Here is a 24,443-nt window from a genome sequence, read left to right as displayed (position 1 = left end):
ATAAAAAATACCCCTGTCAGAATCCCCATGTCCTCTGTGACATGTCCTGAAAATTAATAGGGCATCAAACTGAAAAACTATGAAAGTGTGTGGGGGTGGAGGGGAACAATACATACATACTAATTCATAGACATAGTGATCTCATAATTCTTCTTTTCCTTCAGAAAGTAGGCTAAAAGTATAATCGGGGGAATCAAGGAGTTTGATCTTTTTACAAGCATGCATTTAGTGCACCCTACGAAAAGCCACATATTTTTGTAGGTAGTTTATAGCATCTCACATGCAATTTCATTAAAATCTGATACCTGCCCGACGAGCACACACAAGCATCTATTGTTTTACAGTGGTTGCCTAGCAGTGGAGCCTCTGATCTTAGATATATTCAGTATCTTTGCCTTTACATGCATCTCCTGGGCACGGGGGACACAGGAAAGGCCACAGACCATGCAAGGCCCCATAATCTCCCGGATTCCCACACAGGGAGAGAAAGCAGAGAGTCTTTTCAAGGCCCTTAGGGTTTTGTACTCCTAGGGGCTCTTCCTGCTCATTAGACCAGGCACACTCAAAGAAAACAGATCCACACCAGTGCAGCTTTTCAATATAAAAATCTTTACTGACTGAGGGCAGGAATAAACACAAAGTCCAACAATAGATACACTTCTGAATACTCAATCTAAAAAGTCACCAAAAATAAACAAACAATCTCTTTTCCCTTTCTTGTCATACTTCTCCTCTCAGGTTAGCTCTTCTGGATTTGTACCCTTTCAATCCTGAGCCCTCCTAGTTACCTGTCTGTTAGTTATAATCTTTTCCTCCAAGGTTCTTGTCTCTTTCTCTTACACTCTCTCCCATTTTGGAGTCTGGGCTGATTTTAGCTGAATCAATCTCTTACTTTGGTGAACTTTCCCAGGCAGGCTGTCCTTTTTCTGACACCTCCTAGTAGTACATTTATTCATAGATTCCAGGACCCTCTTTTTCAACTTCTGAGTTTCCAGGAACCTCACTCCTAGAGACCTCTCCCTCAGATTTCTCTGGGCACTCTCTATGGAGAGACAGGCCCTATGGTGCCACCCTAAGAAATGGCAGAAATATTAAACAAATACTTGAGTTCGTTTTTCAGTAAAGAAGACCCTGGAGGAGAAGGGGATGGAGTAGATGAAATTCCGTTTATAGAAGAGAATATATGGAAAGAGCTAAGCAAACTGAAAGTGGACAAGGCCATGGGGCAGGATGAGGTACTCAGAACCATCATCACGAAATATTTTTTCACAGAGAGGGTGGTGGATGCCTGGCATGCCCTTCTGGAGAAGGTGGTGAAGACAAAAACAGTCAAAGAATTCCAAAGGGCATAGGATAAACAGTGTGGATCCCTAAAGGCCAGAGGACATAAATGAAGAAAAGGGTGCAAGGGGGTAACCTGCTTGGTGTGACAGTTACTACCCTTAACAGAAGGCATGGGGATTACTTTTCTTAACTAATAAGCCTTGATGCTTCTGACGCAACTGCAACATTGCTCTCTGCTTCGATGGCAGGGGGAAAAAAGAGGAATTGGATTCAAACAGCAATCAAGGGCCCTACTTTTATGGTCTGGAGTGCTGATAAGTATGGGTGTAACCTGCACAGAGCAGTAGTTACTATCCTTAACAAAAGGCATGGGGCTTACCACCCTTAACCAATAAGCCCTGTTGCTTTTGACATAACTACAACATCACTCTAAGCTTCAACAGCAGGAGTAAAAAGGGGAATTGGATTCAGACGACAGCCAACACAGGCCTTGACTTTTACATTATGGGGAACTGAAATACAGACATAAAGGAAAAAGCACAGGACTGTTTCTATGGCCAAGTCCAAAAGCAAAGGATATCAAGCAGCATTATCTGAATTTAAGGCGGCTCCTCTCCAAGTAAAAATGTTGCTAGGAGAAATTTTTTATGGGTTTGACAACTGATTAGTTTTGATCATAAATATTACTCCCCGTATCATAAGACTTGGGGATAACTGCACAGAGTGGCAGTTACTACTCTTAAGAGAAATATGAGGGTAACCTGCATGGCGCGGCAGATACTATCTTAAGAAACTTGCTGGGCAGACTGGCGGGACCATTTAGACCTTTTCTGCTGTCATTTCTATATTACCTGCCAGAGTCCAGATCTTAGAATCCTTTCCTCAAAAACTTCCTGTTTCACATGGGAGCAGGGATTTTATACTCTCACATCACCTGGCCCTGTGAGGAGTGGTGTTCCTCCTTGGTACTGTATACTAATACTATGCTGACAGCACAAGCAGGTAAGCTCTAATGAGACCTCAGTCACACTGAGAGCACTTAGACCAGCCACAGCCACATACTGTATTTTTTAAGGGGCAGGGACATTTTCCTAGAGGCAGCAAATGAGCTTCCCTTTACATATGGAGCTGGGCAATGCTCTCAAACCTGGATGACTGGTTGGACTTGGGCAATCCCTTTGCTATGTAGAATAGGAAAAAAAAACCCTCCATACCTTCTTTTGAGTCTGGATGCTATTGTTAGATCCTTTCTGTTTTTTTTAATTGCAGGTATCACAGTCTTCTCTGTTGGTGTGGCCTGGGCACCTTTAGAAGATCTGAAAGAGATGGCTTCACTTCCTAAAGACTCACATAGTTTTTTCACTCGAGAATTCACAGGACTGGAGCAAATTGCACAGGATATAGTGAGAGGTGTTTGCCGGGATTTCCTGAGCTCCCAAGTGGCATAAAAGGAGGCTAATGGTTACTTTGTGCACAGTGTAAAAAAATCAAAACAACAAGTTCCAATATTATTTTGTTGTACCTAGAAGGATTGATCTAAGAAGGCAGAGGAGGATTTAAAGTTGCTATCTTGCTTTTCTTACTGTAAATGATATATTTTACATTTAATTTGCCAGTAAGGAATACATATGATACTTTATAACTATTGTATACAGACAATAATATCCATGATAGGTCATATGAGCAGATGAATAACTTCTGAATGGCTCATCCAGGAGTCATTTTGATGGTGAGCCCAGCTAAATACCTGAAAAGTCTAAGAAGCCTAGTATTAAATTGGAACTACCCGAGATTGTTTGAAAAAGATTATTATTGTAAATAACTTCTTTTATCATAAAAGGCAGTATGTTTGGAAATAGTGTCAGTTGTAAAAAAAAGTTGGTCCTTGTTCTATATGGTACTGTTATAAGTTCACTTAAAATAAGGCACTTCTAGCACATACAGTATTTTATTGTAGAGAAAAATACTTAGTACTATGGCATTTAGATTTCAAGATGTATACCTATGATTTTGTTCCAAACATTGTTTAATTTTGGGATCCCACTTCTGCTTTTAATATTTTCTTGTATTAGATCATTAAAAGAAATAAGTAAAAGGACATGGTGAAATCCCTTCCCAAATGTTTGTCCATTAGCTATTCAAATACTGTTCCAAGATTGTGATACTAGTAGATGTTAGCAAGAATGGTTAGCATACCACCATCCTAATTTTCATAATCTAAAGACCATGGAATATTGACAAGTTTCTAGTCTATTTCATTGGTTGTAATTTATTATATATTTTCATTCTTGAAGATTTTTTAAAAGTATATTTCTTCCTCTATAGCAGATGTCCCCAAACTTTGGCCCGTGGGCCACAACTGGCATGCCACCAAACTTTATCCAGGACAAATCAGCATAAAGAACAGTTTACATGGGGACCACATTGTCAGAAGGAGGAGCAGGTTACATCCTGCTCTCGGTGGCAGAAGCCACCACCACAGGAGCACATTCAGCTGCTGCCACTCATTCTAATACTGACTACCAATACTGGCACCTTGATCATGTGCAAAAATCACAGAGTGACACTTCCTCTCACTGCTGATCTCACAATACATGAGATCAACAAGAGGAAGTGTGACCTGTGATTTTTGCACATGCTCAATGTGCCAGTATGGGTAGTCAATATCAGAACAGGCAGAAGTGTCAGTGGGATGCCCAAACCTCTGCTGGCAGAAGAGGACCAAAGTAGCAGTGCCATAAATGCTGAGGAGCTGGTGGGGTTCCCAATCCTCACCAGCAGATGAGGAAGACATCTGGGTAAGAGAGGATAGGTGTAGGATAGGAAGAAGAGAAGGCAGTGTGAGTGAAAGAAGGGAGGAAGGTAAAAGGAAGGATAGGAAGTGTGAATGAGGGGAGGGAAAGGGGAGTGCAGGTGAGATAGGAGGAGAAAAGGAGTAAGAGAGAGGACTGAAGGGGAGAGGAAAGGGGAGAGAAAATGCCACAAATACACCACCCTGCTTTTGTCTTACTCCCTCAAGGGGAAGATGCAAATTCTGAGGAAGGGGGGGGGAGGCAGGTGGTAGGTTTCCCAGGAGTGTGGCAGGGTTGCAAACTTCCTAAAAAATTCTGACAGATATCCTAACTGCCATACCTCTGCGGAAACTCTGCTTCCTACCTGCCCCAGCATTTTGTTGTAAACGGTTTTTATTGGTAACAGTGCACCAAGCAAGAAATCACAGCAAATACAGTTATAGAGTACAACATAACTCAGGCAGAACGATGTGATCAAAACAATAAATAACATATGCGAAATTCAACCTGCCCCTGATACCTTTTCAATAATCAAAGAGAGAACAGCCCCATCCCACCCCCACCCCCCACCCTTACCTCCCCCCTCCCCCCCCAGGACCAGACCAATCAAAGACATAGCCAGATTAAGGTTCAAATTTCAGGCAGTAAATAGTCAAGGAAACAAAGAGTGTTCACCCACATAGCAAGGACCCACCCTTTCATAACAAGGTGAAAAGACCTAAGAAAGGACATTGGAGTTGTAGGGGACGGCAGGGGGCCTACTTAATTAAGGAGGTGCAAGAGTCCTGAGCCTGTATCCAGTCAATATATGGGCACCAAACCTTTTGAAAGTCCACCAGCCTATCCTGGTGCAATGCCGTTAGTTGATATAACCGGTAATACGTGTGCAACCGATGCTGAATAGCCGCCAAAGTCGGTGCCCGTTCTTGCTTCCAGTGAAGGGCGATTTCCGCTCTGGTCGCTATGAAGATCTGCAACACCAATTTCTGTTCCACACCAGTAATGCCGGTTATTGGTAATCCCAACAGAGCGTGCCACGGTTCCACTGAGACTGGTATACGTAGAGCTTTAGCAAGCCAATCCAAGACTGTCTTCCAGCAGTGAGAAATTTTAGGGCATTGCCACCACATGTGCAAGTAGGTACCTCTATCCGTACAACCTCGCCAACATATGTCAGGAACGTCCGGTGCAAATTTGTGAAGAGAAATTGGAGTGTAATGCCATCTGTAAATGAGTTTATAACAATTTTCTTGGAGCCCCGCGGATATGGAGCATTTACGAGCCACCATGTATATTTGCTCCCAATCCTCGTCCTGCAATACCGCAGGAAAGTCAGTCTCCCATTGCCTCTGATGCCGCGGCGCGCCCAGGCGCCGTCCGTTGAAAATGGCATAAATCTTTGAGATAACTCCACGAATAACAGAGGCATGCTTACAGATAGACTCAAACAGTGTTCCAATAGTGCGGAGAGAACCATTACGGATCCCCCTGCTGGAAAAATGGCATAGCTTGGCATAAAGAAAAAAGTCAATCCGATCAAGATTATACACAGCGCTTAATTGCTCTTTAGTTAGTAGTGCCCCTTGTTGAAACACATGACCCAGTTTCCAGACACCAGCTTGGCGCCATGTCTTTTGACCCCCAGAACCTTCCCTCCATGGTGTAACCACATCCGTGAATAAATGAGACATCAAGGAGAACTGCTCCGGCCCCACCAAAGCCCGTCGCCATTGCTTCCATACCCGTAATGTAGTGCCCAGCGCATACGCCACCACTAGGTCCGAAGCTTTAGGGAGGGAAGGTTGCCAAGGGATGGCATCAATAGGAAACCGACCCAAACAAGCCTGTTCTAATTTAACCCATTGTGGCGTATTGGTAGTGCTATGCAGAGCAACCATAGCTCGCAGTTGAGCCGCCCCGTAATACCAAAGAAGGTTGGGAACCTGCAACCCTCCCCTCAGTCTGGACTGAAACAGTGTGGCCCGAGTAATCCGTGGAGGCCGTCTCCGCCAGATAAATTGACCCAGCACTTGTTGCCAATTCTGGAGCAATTTACTAGGAAGATAAATGGGTATAGTAGTGAAAAAATATAAAAAACGCGGCAAGATGTTCATTTTAATAACGGCTAGTCTGCCCAGCCATGAATGGGAGTGCTCCAGCCAGCTGTCCAAATCAGCCTGTATCTTAGCCATAAGCGGTTTATAGTTCAAATCAAACAGAGAATCATTGCGAGGACCCAGACGGACTCCTAAATATTTGAGGGATGCAGTCGTCCATTTAAATGGAAAACGCTTTTGCAGGAGCAGAGCGTCCGAGGCCGAGAGCGTTAAGTTTAAAATTTCAGATTTGTCATAATTAATTTTCATACCTGACCTTGCCGTGAATTCACTCAACTCCTTCATGACCATAGGAAGAGAGCTATCCGGATCTTTAATGGTAAACATGACATCATCTGCAAACAGGGAGATTTTGAACTGATCATCCCCTTTCTGGAACCCTCTAATGACCTCATTGTTCCGGACACGTATCGCAAATGGTTCCAGGAATAAGGCAAATAATAGAGGAGATAAAGGGCACCCTTGCCTCGTTCCCCGCTGAATAGAGAATTGCGGCCCGTAGCTCCCGTTAACCTTCACCCTGGCTACTGGGTTGGCATATAATTGACGCAACCAGATAATAAAGCTAGTCCCAAAGCCCATCGCCTGCAAGGTTTGAAACAAGAAATCCCAGTGAACCAGGTCGAACGCCTTTTCGGCGTCTAGTGCTAGGAGGATAGCGGCATGATCTTCCCTGTGGACCAGATCTATAATATCCACGATCCTGCGCACATTATCCGCAGCCAGACGGCCCGGAACAAAGCCTACCTGATCATTATGGATGAGCCCTGGCAAAACCCCGTTTAATCGAGCCGCCAGGACCCGAGCCAGTATCTTCAAATCTATATTAATCAGCGAGATCGGCCTGTAAGACCCGCAAAGGGTTGGGTCCCTCCCCGGCTTAGCAAGCACAGTGATACCGGCAGTATTGGCGTCCACCGTAAAAGCCGAGCCATGCAAAAGGGAATTAAATGCTTGCGCCATGGGCTCCGCTACCACATCAGCCATTTTGCGATAGTAGCTACCAGTAAAGCCATCCAGTCCGGGAGCCTTGCCCGGCTTCAACCTTTTAATGGCCGCCAACACCTCGTGAGTAGTGATAGGTTTATCGAGAAATGTTTGTTGGACAGGCGTAATGTGGGGCAGAGGAACTGTCCCCAAATAGTCTTGTACATCCCCAGCCCGTATGGAATCATCCCGGGTGTATAATTGAGAGTAAAAGTCAGTAAAAGCCTGACGGATGTCCTCGGAAGCAGTCACCGTTGTCCCTCCCCCGTTAGATATCTTAGCAATAACTGTGTGTGCCCGCGCCGCTCTCAACTGCCTGGCCAGAAATTTACCAGCTTTGTTCCCCCCTTCAAAATACTGCTGTTTTAACAGCATAAGGGAATGACTGATAGCAGAATCCTCTAACTGCTGAAGCTGGGACCTCACGGCAAGGATTTTCTGGTATAACCTGGGAGATTGTGACTGACTATGCTGTTTTGTTAATTCGGCTAGTTCCGCTAGCAAATGCTGCCGGCGCGCATTGCGCTCCCTATTGCAATGCGCAGACCTCGCAATGCAATGCCCCCGGATCACAGCTTTGGAGCACTCCCACACTGTCAAGGGAGACATGCCCTCAGTTTGATTAACCTGAAAAAAATCTTTAAGATGGGATATCAGAGTAGTGGCGAAAGAGGGATCCGCTAATAAGCTATCATTAAGCCGCCAGGACCGTAGGCCACCCCCCGAATCGCTTAACCGACAGACCAACCAAACTGGAGCATGAACAGTCTTGCAATCAGTAATTTTCTCCAAGATGGACTACTGCAATTCAATATTGCTAGGTCTCCCAGCCTCATACATAAAACCACTTCAGATGCTACAGAACGCGGCAGCCAGAATTCTGACAAATTCCAGAAGAAGAGACCACATCTCGCCAATTCTATCTAATCTTCACTGGCTGCCAATACACTACAGAATCCTACACAAGTCCATCACCATCATCCACAAATCCATCCACTCACAGGCCCCTCTCAACCTCCAAATCCCCCTCAGAATGCACTCATCATCCAGACCTATCAGAGACGCCTACAAAGGCTCCCTGACCGTTCCTCCAACTAAATCTACACTCCATAAGGCACTCAGAGACCGGGCCTTTTCTACAGCGGGCCCCTCTCTTTGGAATACCTTACCACCGGACCTTAGACTTGAACCCTGCTTACCAACATTCAAAAAAAAACTTAAGACTTGGCTATTCAGGCAAGCCTTTCCGGAGTCAAATATCCATTGAGAGACCTCACTGCACAATGTTAATATCCATAAAGAGACATCACTGCACAATGTAAATAAGTTACCTCTGTAAATTTTTACGCTACTATCCTTATTTCCTTCCTCTCCCAGTTCTACAACCTTGTTTTATTGTAACTTTTGCTTCCGTTGCACTTGTTAAAAGAACAGTTTTTGCACCCCCTGTTATATGTAAACCGGCATGATATGATCTTATCATGAATGCCGGTATAGAAAAACCTTAAATAAATAAAATAAATAAAATAAATGATCAGACCATGTAATAGGATCTATATCTATGTTATGTACCCGCGGCTGAAGGGTAGCGGAAGTGAAAAAATAGTCGATACGGGTGTAGGTGGAGTGTGGGCAGGAGTAAAATGTATAAGACCTGGAGTGCTCATGTCGGGATCTCCAGCTGTCCACCAAACCCCATTTATTCATTACCTCTCGCCAGGCTTTTCGGGCGTCTGCTTGCGAGTGAGCGCCCGAACTAGAATCGAGACTAGGGTCCATAACGAAGTTAAAGTCCCCACCGATGATAATCTCCCCTTCTGCATGTTGGTAGCAGGAGACTAGAGAGATGTTTAACGAACGCTGTCTGCCGGAGGGTGGGAAAATATACATTAAGAAGTGTGATGACCCGGTTAGCTACTTTAATTTTGTTAAGAATATACCTTCCATTGGGGTCCAATATTACCGCTAGCTGTTCATGAACAAATGAAGCAGCAAACAGAATCCCCACCCCCGCATACCTGAACTCCCTCGTGCTGGCAGCCCAGTGGGCTGTGGGGTATTGATGGAATTGCAATAGACGCTCATGTTGGTGGCGAACATGCGTTTCTTGTAGAAAAACTATACCAGCAGCCTGCCTTTGTAGTTCCCTTTTTAACAGCTGCCTTTTTTGGGGCGAGTTAAGACCCTTTACGTTAAAAGAAAGCAATTTAGTATCCATAATTAATCCTGTACCTCATTCTCCCCCCCCCCAACCCGGCAATCATCAAGCCACCCTTTGTATATTATACGAAAGCCACACTGACCCAGAAATGTCCCCCCAATCCACCTGAGAATATTTTGGTAGTGGCCTGTCCTGAGCCCATCGCATCCGTCGGTATCCCGGTTCCAGCCAGAGAATACCGGACTTCCAGGGGCCCGTGGGCCTCCGAATAGAGACAACCGCAGGAACATGGCTCCTTCCCCAACCCCCCCCCCCCCCCCCCCCCCCCCCGGACTCATGAAACTAAATCCCAATATGCTTAACAGATCATAACTGTGAACTAGAGGAAAACTGTAAACCTCCTAAAAAGGAGAACAAACCCCATGTGTACATAAAATCACTCATCATAATAAAACATAGAAATGTAAACTCCGCACTTAACAGAGACCCTGTCCGGTCATTGCCCGTACTAGGACTACAAGAGCCCCCCCAGCCTCCTGGCCAGGAGAGGTTGAGAACTCGTAGCTAGCCAAGCGCAGGCTTCCTCATCCCAGCTCAGGCTGTGATTGCTGAGAGCCGTGGACGTTGCGGCGCAACCTCTTTCCACCTTTCCCAACTCTTTGCCAACGAGGCACAATTATTTTATCTGAGCCCGACGTTGCCTCTTGCGGTAACGAAAATGACACCGGCAGTTGGGCCTGTGAAAAAACTGCAGGAGCCTCCTGTAGAGTTGTCAGTTTATAGGATGCGCCTTGGTGCTGGAAGAAGAGGCCAAAAGGATATGTCCATCTATACCTGATATTCTTGTCTCGAAGCGCAGCAGTGACCTCACGGAGCTCATACCTTTTTTTTTAAGAGTAATAGGAGCCAAGTCCTGATACACTGCAATTTTACAATTTTGCCATGTGAGATTTTTCTGTTGTCTGGCCGCCGCCAGGATTCTTTCCTTCAGGGGAAAACTTGTTAGACACAGCACAATGTCCCGTGGCTGCTGGTCCCGACGAGGTCCCAGGGCTCGGTGCACCCTTTCAAAGCTGACAGCGGGAGGCAGAGCAGCAGTATCCCCCTGTGCATTCTCATCATGAGACAGAAGAAAGAGGCAAATGGCGGACGCTGTTTGCTGTACGTCTGTGAATTCAGGGGTTTCAGGGACCCCTCTGATCCTCAGATTATTACGGCGTCCCCGATTATCTAAATCTTCCAGCTTATCTTGGATCGCCTTAACTGCGGCCTCCGAAGCCTCACGCTGGGACGCTAACCCGCTCAGCATGTCTCCATGTGCCTCCAAGCGCGTTTCAGCTTCTTCCACGCGGCTGCCAAGAGCCGCCATGTCGGCCTTCAGATCCGCCACGGAGGCCACGATATCTGCCTTATAGGTTTTTAGATCCGTTTTTAGCTCCAGGAACCAACGGCGCGCCTCGTCCCGGTCCAAGGGGACAACTGTGGTCCCCGCCCCAATCTCCCGAGCATGCAGCGTTTCACTCGCCTGGTCCTCTGTGTCAGACTGATCGGGGTCCCGACTCGCGGCGCCATCTTGTTCCAAATCGGGAGGGAGCTTGTCGTAGGAAAATTTGCGGAGATCTGTCGTTTTTCGTTTACTGGTCATCCCGAATGCGTTCGGAGACAATACCCCTCAGCCTCAACCCGACTTAGGGCGTATAAAAGTGTGATTTCTGCGAGTTTCTAGGTGCTTTTGAGTCCAGGGAGAGCGGAGCTGAGCTATCCTGCGTCCTCTCACATCGGCTGCAAGCCACGCCCCCCTGCCCCAGCATTTTGAATCACCAAAGGGGCCAGACTCCAACAGAGACCACCACTCATCCCCTCCCCAACTCATAAAATCTCCAAGGGGGATCTCTCACCCAGACTTCTTGGCCATTTGAAATGCTGCATGCAGCCATTCACTTAAAAAGTTTGGGGGACGACTCCTCTACAGGAAAGGAGAAATTAGTCTTATTTATGATCATGCCATGAGAGTCAAGGTGGTAATTATTAAACAGCCTTTAAAATAAAAGATCATAGCTCTTCTCCTTTAAAATGGGTAGCTACCTTGTAGCCTTTATCTCCAGTTTATTGCGAGGCAGCTGAGAAGACAGCCACCCAGAAGTATAGGACTTGCCCTATGAGGCCCAAACTAATGGCTGTGCCATAATGTTCCTAAATATAAAAAGCCAACCTGATGTTCAGTAGTATATAAAAGCCAGCATAGCACTGTGTTTTATAAGATTTGCTTACTAAGAGAAAAAGGAATAAAGACAACCTTGTCCCCGTCTCATTCAACAACTAGCCAGTCTTTCCACTAACACCTCAACCAGAATAGTATTTGACAACAGTAATTTCCTAGATTAGTTTATTGGATGTCAGCGAGCCTGGACTAGTGCTATTCCTCTTATGAAACCATATAGGAAGCGTGAACCTCTGTCATCCATCCTTAAACAAGAAAACATTTTGTTTGTTTTTGATATTCAAGTATAAATTTTTTTTTTATCATCAAACAGATAACAAATCCCCATAGAAGGCCATAGATGAAAGCCAAAAGCTACCCAACTATTTTTTATTTGTGGCCTTCTATAGGGATTTGTTATTTGTTTGAACATTACCGTTTGCTAAAAATTTTTTTTTACTTGCATTTCAAAAACAAAAAATGTTTGCTTGTTTAAGGGTGAATGATTGAGAGCTCCAGGCTTCTTCTATGGTTTCATAGGTGGATTAGCACTGATCCCAGCTTGCTGACATTGGATAAACTAACATCGCCATTGTCAAATAATGTTTGGCTGAGGTGTTTGTCTTTCCACTGGGGCTATTACTTTGCAGCAGTCTCTGTGGGCTTTGTGTGGTTATCATTCAATAACAAAATATTATTTTCAAATAAGAGAACTTCTTGAGTACTGATCAAATGTTGTATAACAGCAAACTATTTACATGTAATGATAGACCAATGCAATTTACCTGTACCACACTTTTTAGGCATAAAGCAGCTACTTGTGTTCATGAGTCTAGAGATGTAAATTTCCCTGAAATTTAGAACTGAGGGGAAAAAACTTGGAAGAAATTGGAAAATAATTGTAGTTCAATAGCAATATATTGTGTGCTGTATACATTGATTTATTAAATATTTGTGCTTAAACAAATGTAAAGAAATCTGATTCTCAACTTTTTTTTTTATCAAAAGCAATTTTACAAAATATACCCCTCCCCATAGACTCATTTTGGCCCCACAGTGAACCAGAGAGGAGCAGGAAAGGCAGACATCTGTGCTGTGAAGACTGAGCCCCACCTCATAAGACATGCCATACTGGGTCAGACCAAGGGTCCATCAAGCCCAGCATCCTGTTTCCAACAGTGGCCAATCCAAGTCACAAGTACCTGGCAAGCACCCAAACATTAAATAGAACTCAAGATACTATTTCTTATTGATTAATAGCAGTTTATTGACTTCACCTCTAGGAACTTATCCAAACCTTTTTAAACCCAATTACCTAGCCTTGCAGCACACTGAGAGCCAGAGTGGCAGGTCCTGCTGGGAATGGAAGTAGGAAGGCCCCCCTCCTTCTCATGCTAGTGAAGCAGAAAACATGGCATAACGGGAGCAGGAAAAGCACAGCAGATGGGGAGGAGGTCAACAACAGGAAGAGCATCACAAGAGAGAGGAGTGGAAGCACAGAGTTGCAGACTGTAAACACTTTTTCAGTGTTTTAGCTGTTGGGAAGTGAAGCCAGGGTTAGTGTAATTTGAGAGGGGGCAAGGGAAGGGAGGTAGGAACTAACGAGTGGGGCTGCAGGTAGAGGGGTAATGGAACAGGTAAAGCTTGGCAGCAGCAGTAGAAGCCACACACACTTGCACTGGCTGAAGAACAGCAGGTAGAGAGGATAGAGGAGGTGATCATGAAAAATGGGAGGCTGTGAGGGGGAAGCCCTTAGTCAGCTGCAACATTGGAAGGGAAAGCCTCCTTCCTCCATACCAGTTGGCCACAACTTTGGAGGGGTCCCGTCCCCCCCTCAGTCCAGCTCTGCTCCAGCACCATTTGATCCAAAGTGGCCCCTGCTTAAAAAATAATGAAGATCACTGCACTAGGTAGAAGAGAGATGATTGTGCAGGTGTCCTTCATCCTTTTTTCCCCCTTCTTCCACCACCTCCAATTCCACATTATCTGCCTGGTACTACTCTCCTAATTCCTGGTTCACTCCCTAGGTTTACACTCTCATTCTCACCGCTTCCAGGCTCATCTCATCTCCCTTCCACACCTCCTCTCCCTCCCCGGTTCACCACTTCTCTTTCAGCCATTACTGCAGGCTTATTCTCATCTCTCTCATCCCCTCTCCCCACACCCCATCCTCCAGATCCCCCCAAAAACACAGCTTCTTCTCAAGTCTCTACCCCTATCCCTTCTCTCACCTCCCCTAGATTCATCCATTCTCTTCCTGCCCCAGATCTCTCCCCTTTCCCCCTCCCCAGGCTCACTAGCTCTCCTCACCCCTCAGGGTTACCCCGTCTCTTTCCCTTTTAACCCCAATCCTCTTTTCAAAACTGTTCCACTCCAATGAGAATCAGAGCCAGTAGGAGAAGGTGATCAGGGGTGCCTCACACTATCTCCTCCTCATCTGATAGTAGTGAGTTATTACATAGAAACAAAACAGCAACAAAAGACCATATTGTCTGTCATTTTCACGGGGCAGGAGCAATCCACCAGTACATTAGTAGACAACAAAATGGCACTGGCCAACCTGACACATGGAACAGGAAGCATTTCAGAGAATGCTACCCTGCCATGGCATCCCCCACACATGCAGAGCATTTCTTGCTGTGTTCTGATTCAGCGGCCATCTTACTTGAGCTACATGGCTGAGAAAAGATTTCCCTCTGAAAAAAAATGCAATTGCTATTCTCGCCAGCAAGGCCCAACTAAAAGTTCCTGCATAACAGGACTCACCAGCCACCAGAAATTACCTCCTGAACTGCCCCCAGCATTGTCTGTAACCGGCTCTCCCAAATCGCACTAGCAGATACTTTCCCCTCCTTTCAAAAATTGTATTAATATACAGAAAGAACAGGTTCTTAAAGAAGCAGGTGCCCATAATAAATAGCCAGAGACCCCCCACCAAGAAACAGAATAAAGGAAGGAATAATTTCCTGCTGTTGTCTTGACCATGAAAGGGTCCCAGGCCAGGGCAACAGAAAGCTAGGGGAAAGGGGAGGGGGACATGATAGGTGTCTACAAAATCATGAAAGGACTTGAAAATGTAATGTAAATTGGTTATTTACTCTCTCAGATAATAGAAGAACTAGGGGACTCCATGAAGTTTGGAAGTACCTCATTTAAAATGAAGAAAGGTTTCTCACTCAGTGCATAGTTAAGCTCTGGAATTCATTACAGCAGTTAGTGTAACTGGGTTTAAAAAAGGTTTGGATAAATTCCTAGGTAAAAAATCCATAAACTGCTATTAATTAATAAGCAATAGTAGCTTGAGATTTATTTAATGTTTGGGTTCTTAACCAGGTACTTGGACTTGCATTGGCCACTGTTGGAAACAGGATTCTGGGCTTGATGGACCCTTGGTCTGACCCAGTATGGCAATTCTTATGTAAAGAGAGAACCATCACTACTGGCTTCCAATCTCCCGCTGCTAATGGGGCTCAGACAGAATAGATATCTCCAACCCCCCTGTTTGCCCTTATTCTCAATCAGAAATTGATGGTGGTGGTGGTGGTGGTGTGCCTAAAACAACATGTCACCATTCTGAAAGATCATCCAACACTTCTAAGTCTGCAAGTTTGGCCCTTCTACCATCTGGTGGAGACAGAGAAATACTGAAGTGCTGCAGGTGGCACACTGCCTTAAAAAGCTGCTTCCAGGGAAGCTTTTGTTCTCTTTCTCATCTGCTAGTAGGCGAGAAAAACCCAGGTGTGTGGTCTGGTCTGGTAAGGACGATAAGGAATACTCATGTATAGATAACTCTCAAAGAATAGCTGTAAACTAAGAACATACAGTACACTTTCTTATTTTACAGCAGCCACACTTACCGTTCTCACTAAGGATCAATATCCAAATACTGTAGCTCAGAGAGACAGCATGACACTAGGCTATTTATGATGCATATTGAATTATTTGTGATTTTATATTTTAAAATTTTAGCAGCACCAGTTTTTGAGTGAGCAATACCCTAATAAATACTACTATGGAGTATGTTTAGTTTGGTAAGCTACTTATATTTTTGCATTCTTTTACAACATTCTGGATTGGAGCTTAAACAGAAGGCAGGTCTGTTTTAGAAATGACAGTCAGTCATCAGAGGTAATAAAACTCTTGAAAAATTGTTCCTGTCAATCTTACAATATCCTTAGGGACCTCTGTTTTCAGTTTTTATTTTTACTCAAATTTATCAATGTTTATTATAACAAAAACAAAAACAGGAAAAATCAGTGGAAAGAAATGACTCCATTTTTTGATGTAAATAACAGTTTTGCTCGTAATAATTTATACTGATAAATTCCTGGGAAAATAAAATAAAAACTGAAAACGAAAGTCCCTAAATATCCTATTCAATGCCAGGGACACAAATATTAAGAGCATTTTATAAAAACTCTATTTTACTGCTTGGAACCTTTAAGAAAGATCCTGCTAAATACACTTGTATTTGCTCCAATGCATGAGATCTCCAAACTAGATACATATTCAGGGAGATTGTGCCTGTGAGGGAAGAGAAAAAAAATTGATAGTACATTTTATAAATATACAGGGAGTTCCATGCTCATAAGGCAAAGTGGTGAAATGTCCACTCAAGCGACAATGCTCCTCTATTTTAATGTTCTTAGACTCATGTAGATTATCAACAAGCTCACCTTGAAGAGGGGTTCCTATTGCCATAGTAGCATCCATTTTATGCCTGCATAGAGCAGTAATGCCCTAAAGCAATTTTCTTCTTGAAGAAAATAGAAGTGCACACCCTAGAAACATGGTACATTTAGAAAGTGGGAACATATATAATGAACACCATGACACTTAAAGCTATTATACTCAAAACAATACAGCAAACAGCAATATATATATATATGTTTGTATATATATATATGCCATTTAATATTTATTATATGCATTTTATATACATTATTTTTCCATGGTTGGACTTTGCTATGTGGTACAATCTTAAAAATTTGCCAATTTATAATTTGTAAACCAAAAAAATCTTACAAAGCTCATCAAAACTTGCAAACTGATCAGAAAAGTTTTGTGGAAGACTAGAAAAAATACTTCATCTTTAGTCATGCGTTACACAAACAAAATCTTTAGTTACACAATAAAGTGAAGCATGTTTTGAAAAAATGAATAAAGCAGGGAATTCCTAGACCAAAAAACACAGCAGAGTTATGAATCCTGATTCATCTACTCTTTGTATACTATTTGTAACCCCAAATAAAAACACTTTCATTCCAGATGTCTTGAAATAATTGTTGTTGTTTTTTTAGCCCAGTCAAGTTCATTCCAGATATAACAAACTTGTTTTGTAGTTTAAAATAAAAATCATTACACATTCTATTCTTAAGTCTGTCTTTAGACCGTTCTCAGAGTGCCATAGTAGATGGAGAAGCTCCTAACACACTATATAAAAGGATATAAAGATTAACAAAAAAAAAAATCCCAAAAGAAATAAATAACAGTAGGCCATTAGGAAGATGGGTAATCCTTGATAAATAAACTTGTAAATACAGTTGAAGATGTACAAAATATCACACAGTGATAGGATGCTGCGGTCCATATTTTTAAAGGGTTTGATGGAGGGAAGGAAAGGTTGTTATGGCCTGCAATGTGTTTCATTTTCTCACACTTTTCATTAGTCCGTTACTGACAATTAAAGAGAGGCAATGATTTAGCATCCTTACACGGGGACTAAGTTGAGTTGTTTTAAGCAGAAGGTAGTTACACAGCAGCAGCTCATATGAGACCTCTAGGCAATGTTAGAGTCTGTAATGCAGATAAAACATTTTCAATGCAATCTCGAGCACTGTTATGACAGGCTAAATATATAAAAAGACTTATAAAAACTAGATTTTTATCCAAACCCTTTTCTGTGCAACTAATGCTAAAATATTTTTTAAGTTAACTTTCCTTATTCCTTAAAGCAAAGTAAGAGTTTAAAAGGAGAATCTGTGGTTATTCAACAGATAAACAGGTCACCAAAAGATGAAAAGAAAGCTACTCTTGGAGCTCGGCCCCCCTCCCCTCTTCAAGAGCACCACATTTCTAACCCTAAGGCAGCACACAGAGTCCAAAGTAGAAATAAAAAAGGTCTGTTTGTAAGATCGGACTCCATGGTTGCTTAAAGACACCCAAGGAACAGACATACGCTCAAGTTCATACCCAGTCAAAGCTATAAACACTGGTTTCCGTAATTTGTTTCCCCCCCCCCCCCCTTCCCTCAAGTACAGTATTAGTTACAGTTTAAAGAATACGTCCAACATTGAAGATCATGGCAACTTCACACTAGCTGCTCCCTGTCCCCCATGCATTCTTCAATGAGGCAAATCAGATGTAGTGTCTTAAGTTGGCAACCTTGTTATTGATGGCAGTGTCGCATTCCTTCACTCTGGTGCTTTGTCCAACACACTTGCTGTTATAGTGCAGGTTCACTGTATGTCACACAAATACTTTGGCAAGGGCATCGGCTCCTGCACTGGCAATATATGCTTTGGAAGGGTGAAAAGCTACATCATAAATGGATTCATCCAACTTCTTCCTGTGAGCTGTGATTTCCTGCACACATGTCTTGCTGTCCAAATTCCACAACCTAATGGAGCAGTCGTGACCTAAAAACAAAGTTGTAAAAGACAATACTGAAATTGTTTTTGGACCTCTAATTCTATGAATAGTACTCATGATGGCTAAATCTGTGATAGTACGGGGATGTTTCATTCTTTTCCAGTCAATTGATAAGTATACACAGGTTAGTAGCCTGGTTGTAGCATTGTGGGACTGGGCTGGAGTGCAAGAAAATCAGATTTAAGTTCTACCTTTGTTAGGACCTATAGGGCAGACAAGCATAGTGTGAAATGATGGATTCAGATGCTGGGATATGGATAACTACATGCACTGGCAATAGTTTATGGTGCGTATGGGAGGGCTGGAGAAGGAAGGAAAGGAGGTGGAGAAGATGAAGAGTACAACAAACATGTTTAGCTATGTATAAATGCTTAAAATAGTTTCCTTGTACGCAGGAACAATTACAATCAAGCAATAATTACATGTCATGTTACAATGTTTATTTATTATTTATTTAATGATTTTTGTATACTGGCATGCATGTCAAAACATATCAAGTCAGTTTACATCATAACTCAAATGTGGATTAATACATTTGCATTTAAAATAAGGAAGATAACCTCAATGTTCCCAAAAGTGGTGCACAGGTTTGGCAATTTCCAACAATGAACTTCGTTTAGCACATACTTCTTTTCTCTCTTACAGGCCGATACAGTACAGTGCGCTCCGGCGGAGCGCACTGTTAACCCGCGATTGGACATGCATTTTCGATGCGCTAGCGTTACCCCTTATTCAGTAAGGGGTCGAAAACACACGTCCAAACCCCGCCCCCGAACCTAACAGTGCCCGCAACATGTAAATGCATGTTCATGGCCGGTATTCCCGCGCGATTCAGAAAGGAAAATGTGCAGCCAAGCCGCACATTTTAGAAATTAGTGCCTACCCAAAGGTAGGCGCTAATTTCTCCGGGCACTGGGAAAGTGCACAGAAAAGCAGTAAAAACTGTTTTTCTGTGCACCCTCCGACTTAATATCATGGTGATATTAAGTCGGAGGTCCCGAAAGTTACAAAAAGTTAAAAAAAAAATTTGAAGTCGGCTCGCGGCTTGAAAACCGGACGCTCAATTTTGCCGGCGTCCGGTTTCCGAACCCGTGGCTGTCAGCGGGTTTTGAGAACCAATGCCAGCAAAATTGAGGGTTGGCTGTCAAACCCGCTGACATCCGCTGCTCCTGACCAAAGCGTCCCTAGCGCCTCTTTTTACATATTTTTACCGCCGACCCTAATTTGAATACTGAATCGCTTGCACAGGAGAGTGGCCTGTGCGCGCGCCGGGAAAGCGGGCGTTCGCCTGCTCTACCGTGGACTTTACTGTATCGGCCCGTTAACAAGCTACACATGATGGTTACTTGCAGAGAAAAGAAACCTTCAGCAGAAATGCTTTAGATATACCGGTAATAAAGCCCTTTACAATAATTAAATAATGTTGATCAAAGTCTGTTCTACTCCACAAAATATGTCAAGAAAATATTAGAATCTTTGGGATTTATGACAGCACCTTTCTGGCAAGTCAAGTGAACATATTTTCTCTGTTACTGCCATCATTCTTTCTTGATTTGCACACACTGACTTATTTAGGCAAGACACAATGGAATTTTCCTTGCTGTCAATTTCTATTCTATTAGCTCTTTCAGGAGTCAGGACCTGTGGGCACTACTTCTACTTCTCAGGGAGTGTAACTGAGACCAGTAGCTTCTAGTTAGAAGATGCATCATAGAAGTTTCGGTCCCTGCTCTTCCTCCTGCATTAATCTCAGTACTTCTCCAGTAATTCATGGTCTGAGATGCACATCTCAATAGTACCAATACACAGGGAAACAAACATATCCTGTCTAGGATAGAGGTGTACCCCAAACATTGATGGAAAGGTTAGCCATGACTGTTGTAACAATTAACAAGACTTAATTGTCTTAGGATTCTGAGCACATTGAAAAACCTGTTTCCTCAATGTCACATCAACTGATACTCGTTTGTCTACGACTGAGGCGACGGCCCTTCTTAATCGGGCACAGGACGCTGGAGGAAAAACCTATAACATCAGCCCACATGTCTGCTCCTAAGGACTGTGCCTACTGTACCCTTGCCGTGATCTGCTTCTCCTGTCAGCTCGTGCCATCGAGTTGCTACTTCAGTGGGCAGTGTCCCACCTCCCTGTGACGCCATCTGCGGTGACAGCCCTTCTTAATCAGGCCACCGGAGGGGTTGGGGCCGTTGGCGCGCGCACGAAGGAGCATGCTCCTTTGTTTTCTCCTTCGTGCGCACCTGAGTGTGCTTTCACTATTACTATTATTTGTATGTCTGCTTATGACTCTCATCAGATCTCAATCATCACCAGCTAATATGTTAATCTCCACTGTCACAGGTCAAGGGAGATATGGAAGTCTCCCTCCTCGACTACATACCATGAGACCCCGAACTTTGATTAATATACCTCTACATCTGACTAATAAACAACTAGTCCCCCACATTACTCAGCTTACTCTTAATTACTGTGAGATCTGTATCTAAAAAAAGTCCCTTGATTTATGACTTACTCAAATACAGTAACCCCCACTGTCTTTGTTTAACTGAATCTTGGACTTTACAAGGCGACTCCCCCCTGCTAAACCAGTGATAACCACAAGACTACACCTTTCAACATCTTCCATGAAATGACCGATGAAGGGGTGGACTAGTAGTATTTTGTAAACGTTCTATATCTTTCAACCCTATTCAAACTGGCTAAGTCTATTACTTGTTAATCAGGAATTTAATTTACTTCTAATCTACTGCCCACCAGGTGTACTAGCACAAAACTGTTCTCCACTAATTGAATTTTTATCTACTTCTCTTTACCACCCTGAAAAACTATTTTAGGAGATTTCAATTTACAGGTTGACCAAGACATGCCATCACACTCAACTGCACATTTCTTAAACACTATGGGCCAGATTTTAAAACGCCTATGCGCGTAGGTGGCCTTATGTGCGCCGGGCCTATTTTCAAAGGCCTGGCTACGCATGTAAAGCCCTGGGACGCTGTAAGTCCCAGGGCTTCGGGAAAGTGGCAGGGAGGGGCGGTCCGGGGGCAGGGCTAGAGGCCCCCAAGTACAGTGGTCATTTGCCGCTGTATCGGAGGATCGCGTGCCAGCAGGGTGCTGGCACGCACAACCTGTGCCTCCCCAAGACATGTACAAGAGGTCAAGAGGTACAAAAAAATGTTGGGGGGGGGGGCTAGGTAGGTTAGAATAGGGGGTAGGGAAGTTCCCTTCCAGGCCGCTCTTAAATTGGAGCGGCCTGGAAGGGAACTGGGGAAGGCCATGGGCGCGCCGACCCCCGATTTTATAACATGTGTGCACCGGCGTGTGCATGTTATAAAATCGGGTGTCCATGTGTGTGTGTGCTGGGTAGCGCACGCACATGGCCGCACACGCGCACATCTGAAAATCTACCCTGGCAACAAATTATTACTGTACCCACTCAGAGCTGGACACACATTAGATCTAATCTTCAATAAAGAATAGTTTTTTCAATACTAGCATAAGACTGACATTTCAACAGTACCATGGTCAGATCACTAATTAATCAAATTTATAGTCAAATTGAATCAACCTTATCACTTCTCAGATAATTCTGCCTCCAACAGGAATGTCCTCTGGCATGGGTACTGGGTTGCCGGCTGTATTTTTTGCAATGCAATCAAAATCCCATCCCAGGTTTTGACTGGGGTGTCAGCTGGGGTTTAGGGCCCTCTGCTGCCTTGGGCAGGAGGGATCTGTTGTGCATGGGACCAAGGGGGTGGAGGATAACACCTCCTAAGTTAGAAGTGTCTCCTCAGTCCCATTTGTGAGTAGTTCCTGGCAGTGAGAACAGGTCTGGAGTGGCTGTGGAGAGCTGTTGAAGAGTTGCATAGTGCTCACAGATATGCGCCATCAATTCCTTGAATGTATCTAAAACTCTTTGGCAGTTAGGGAGGGTCCTGGACTGGTCTGGCTGGACTTAAGAAAAGGAAAGAGCCCACCCACCTCTAGCTCATCCTAGTGAATTCACTAATACAGGACGTTAATTAGACACATTCCTACTCCCATAGCAACCTAAAACTTAACTAGGAGCTAAACAAATTTGAGATGTAGGCAGCAGTCCAGCAGCAACAGGGGGGGGGGGGGGGGCTTCCCAGTCTTTTGCATCGAGTGTCACATGTATGATTTTTTACCGGCTGGTGAGAAATTGTACATATGCATGCGATGCAAAGAGCTCCTGTCTCTCAGAGAACGAGTCAGATCTCTGGAGGCTAGAGTGGCAGAGCTGGAGGAGCTAAGGCAGACAGAGAGGTATATAGATGAGACCTTCAGAGACATAGTAGCTAAGTCCCAACTTCAGACTGGCAGCCCTGGTGCTGCCTTGGAGGAAGGTGGTCTCATGATCAGGAAACATCAACCTGGTGCAGCAGGAAAGGATCCTGTAGCAAGGACCTGCTCTCCAGGTGATGCATTGTCCTTTCGCACTGAGGATATCTCCCCAAGGCTTACTGCCAAGGAGGGAAGGGTTAGGTCGGCCGTCATAGTTGGTGATTCGATTATTAGGAATGTAGACAGCTGGGTGGCTGGTGGGCATGAGGATTGCCTGGTAACATGCCTACCTAGTACGAAGGTGGCAGACCTCATGCGTCACCTAGATAGGATTTTAGAAAGTGCTGGGGAGAAGCTGGCTGTCGTGGTACATGTGGGCACCAACGACATAGGAAAATGTGGGAGGGAGGTTCTGGAAGCCAAATTTAGGCTCTTAGATAGAAAGCTTAAATCCAGAACCTCCAGGGTAGCATTCTCTGAAATGCTCCCTGTTCCATGCGCAGGTCCCCAGAAGCAGGCAGAGCTCTGGAGTCTCAATGTGTGGATGAGATGATGGTGCAAGGAAGAGGGATTCGGTTTTGTAAGGAACTGGGGAACCTTTTGGGGAAGGGGGGAGTCTCTTCCGAAGGGATGGGCTCCACCTTAACCAGGGTGGAACCAGACTGCTGGCGCTAACCTTTAAAAAGGAGATAGAGCAGCTTTTAAACTAGAACAAAGGGGAAAGCTGACAGTTGCTCAGCAGCGCATGGTTCGGAGAGAGGTATCTTCAAAGGATACTAATGATGCATTAGAATTAGGGCATCCCGACAGTGAGGTTCCAATAATAAGAAAAGTAGTCCAAATGCCTGTAACTAAAATCTCACCTCAGCTAAAAAATTCTAACGTATCCCTATCAATTAAAAAGCTGAGGGGGCGTTTCCAAGATGGCGACTTAGACGGTGTGTGCTGTCGCGCTCCTGCTTGCCGTTTCCGCAAATATCTAAGAACTAAGTTGATCTTAGTAATTTTTATTATGCCGCATAAGCGCAAGGGCAAGATTAGGGTCTTCCCAGTGGACCCTGATCCTGCGGTGGAGCAGCGTTTGATCACCCAGTACACCGTCACTGCACACTCTAAACCGGCGGAGAGCCCCATTGGCGGTTCGCAGAGAGAGGCCATGATATTGCCCGGGGAAATCACCTTAAGCCCGCCGGATTCAAAGTAACCTCTAATTGCATCCTCACCGAATCCTGCCGCTTCTGTACCGACACCGACTGAGGGTGGAAGTCTCGTCGGAAGCTCTGTGCTTGCAGGGAGGAGCGGCGGTGACTCTGAGGAACTCACAACCTCCTCATTGTTGAATGCCCCGGATCCACCGGAGGGAGGAGCGGTTGGAGGTGAGATCTCTCTGGTTGGAGAGGAACGTGGTTCAACAGAGGAATTTGGATTAAAAGATCTGGAGACAGAGGATTTGGTCAAACCAGAGGTTGTCTCGATGGACTCCCTTTAGGGAATGATGGCAGGTATGTCTAAACTGATAAAGGAACAAATCTCTCAAATAGCAAGTTTGGGGAGAAAACTAGACAGTTTTCAAGCACAAGAGCAAGTGCATATGACTGAGACGCTAAAGAAAGAAGTGAAAAAGTTACAGGACATGTCTACAGACCTAGTGCGGGACTCTTTGGCCTCTTCAAGGCATTTAGAAGCAGTCGAGAACTTTCTCAGGCATTTGAATATCAGACTCTTGAATTTCCCCAAAGTTTTGGGTGAAATACCTATTGTGACTTTTAAGAAATATCTTCAAGAGGCCTTAAAAATCCCACTTGAGCAGATACCTTCAGTTAAAAAAATCAGCTTTTTAACTCAAAGAACTGGTAATGTTTCTTTAAGGGAGGAGAATAGGCCTGATTTATCGAATCTTACCCAGTACTTAGAAAATTCAGAAGTAG

General features: G+C 44.2%; 2 protein-coding genes across 6 annotated transcripts in view; one reads left to right on the top strand and one right to left on the bottom strand.

The window, feature by feature from the left end:
* COCH (cochlin) overlaps window positions 1-4,184 on the top strand; it is a 174,037-nt gene extending 169,853 nt beyond the window's left edge. For both annotated transcript variants that reach the window (XM_029598995.1, XM_029598994.1), the window contains exon 12: window positions 2,554-4,184. In XM_029598995.1, the coding sequence (XP_029454855.1) occupies window positions 2,554-2,732 (179 nt within the window). In that variant the 3' untranslated portion in view covers window positions 2,733-4,184. The remainder of the gene's footprint in view (window positions 1-2,553) is intronic.
* Window positions 4,185-16,389: 12,205 nt separating this feature from the next.
* The window catches only part of STRN3 (striatin 3), a 349,837-nt gene continuing 341,783 nt past the window's right edge, over window positions 16,390-24,443 (bottom strand). For all 4 annotated transcript variants that reach the window (XM_029598990.1, XM_029598988.1, XM_029598991.1 and 1 more), the window contains one exon: window positions 16,390-18,179. In XM_029598990.1, the coding sequence (XP_029454850.1) occupies window positions 18,010-18,179 (170 nt within the window). In that variant the 3' untranslated portion in view covers window positions 16,390-18,009. The remainder of the gene's footprint in view (window positions 18,180-24,443) is intronic.

This window comes from Rhinatrema bivittatum, chromosome 4 (assembly GCF_901001135.1).
Source record: "Rhinatrema bivittatum chromosome 4, aRhiBiv1.1, whole genome shotgun sequence".
In the NCBI taxonomy this organism is placed as follows: domain Eukaryota; kingdom Metazoa; phylum Chordata; class Amphibia; order Gymnophiona; family Rhinatrematidae; genus Rhinatrema; species Rhinatrema bivittatum.
This window is presented reverse-complemented; position numbering and strand designations above follow the sequence as displayed.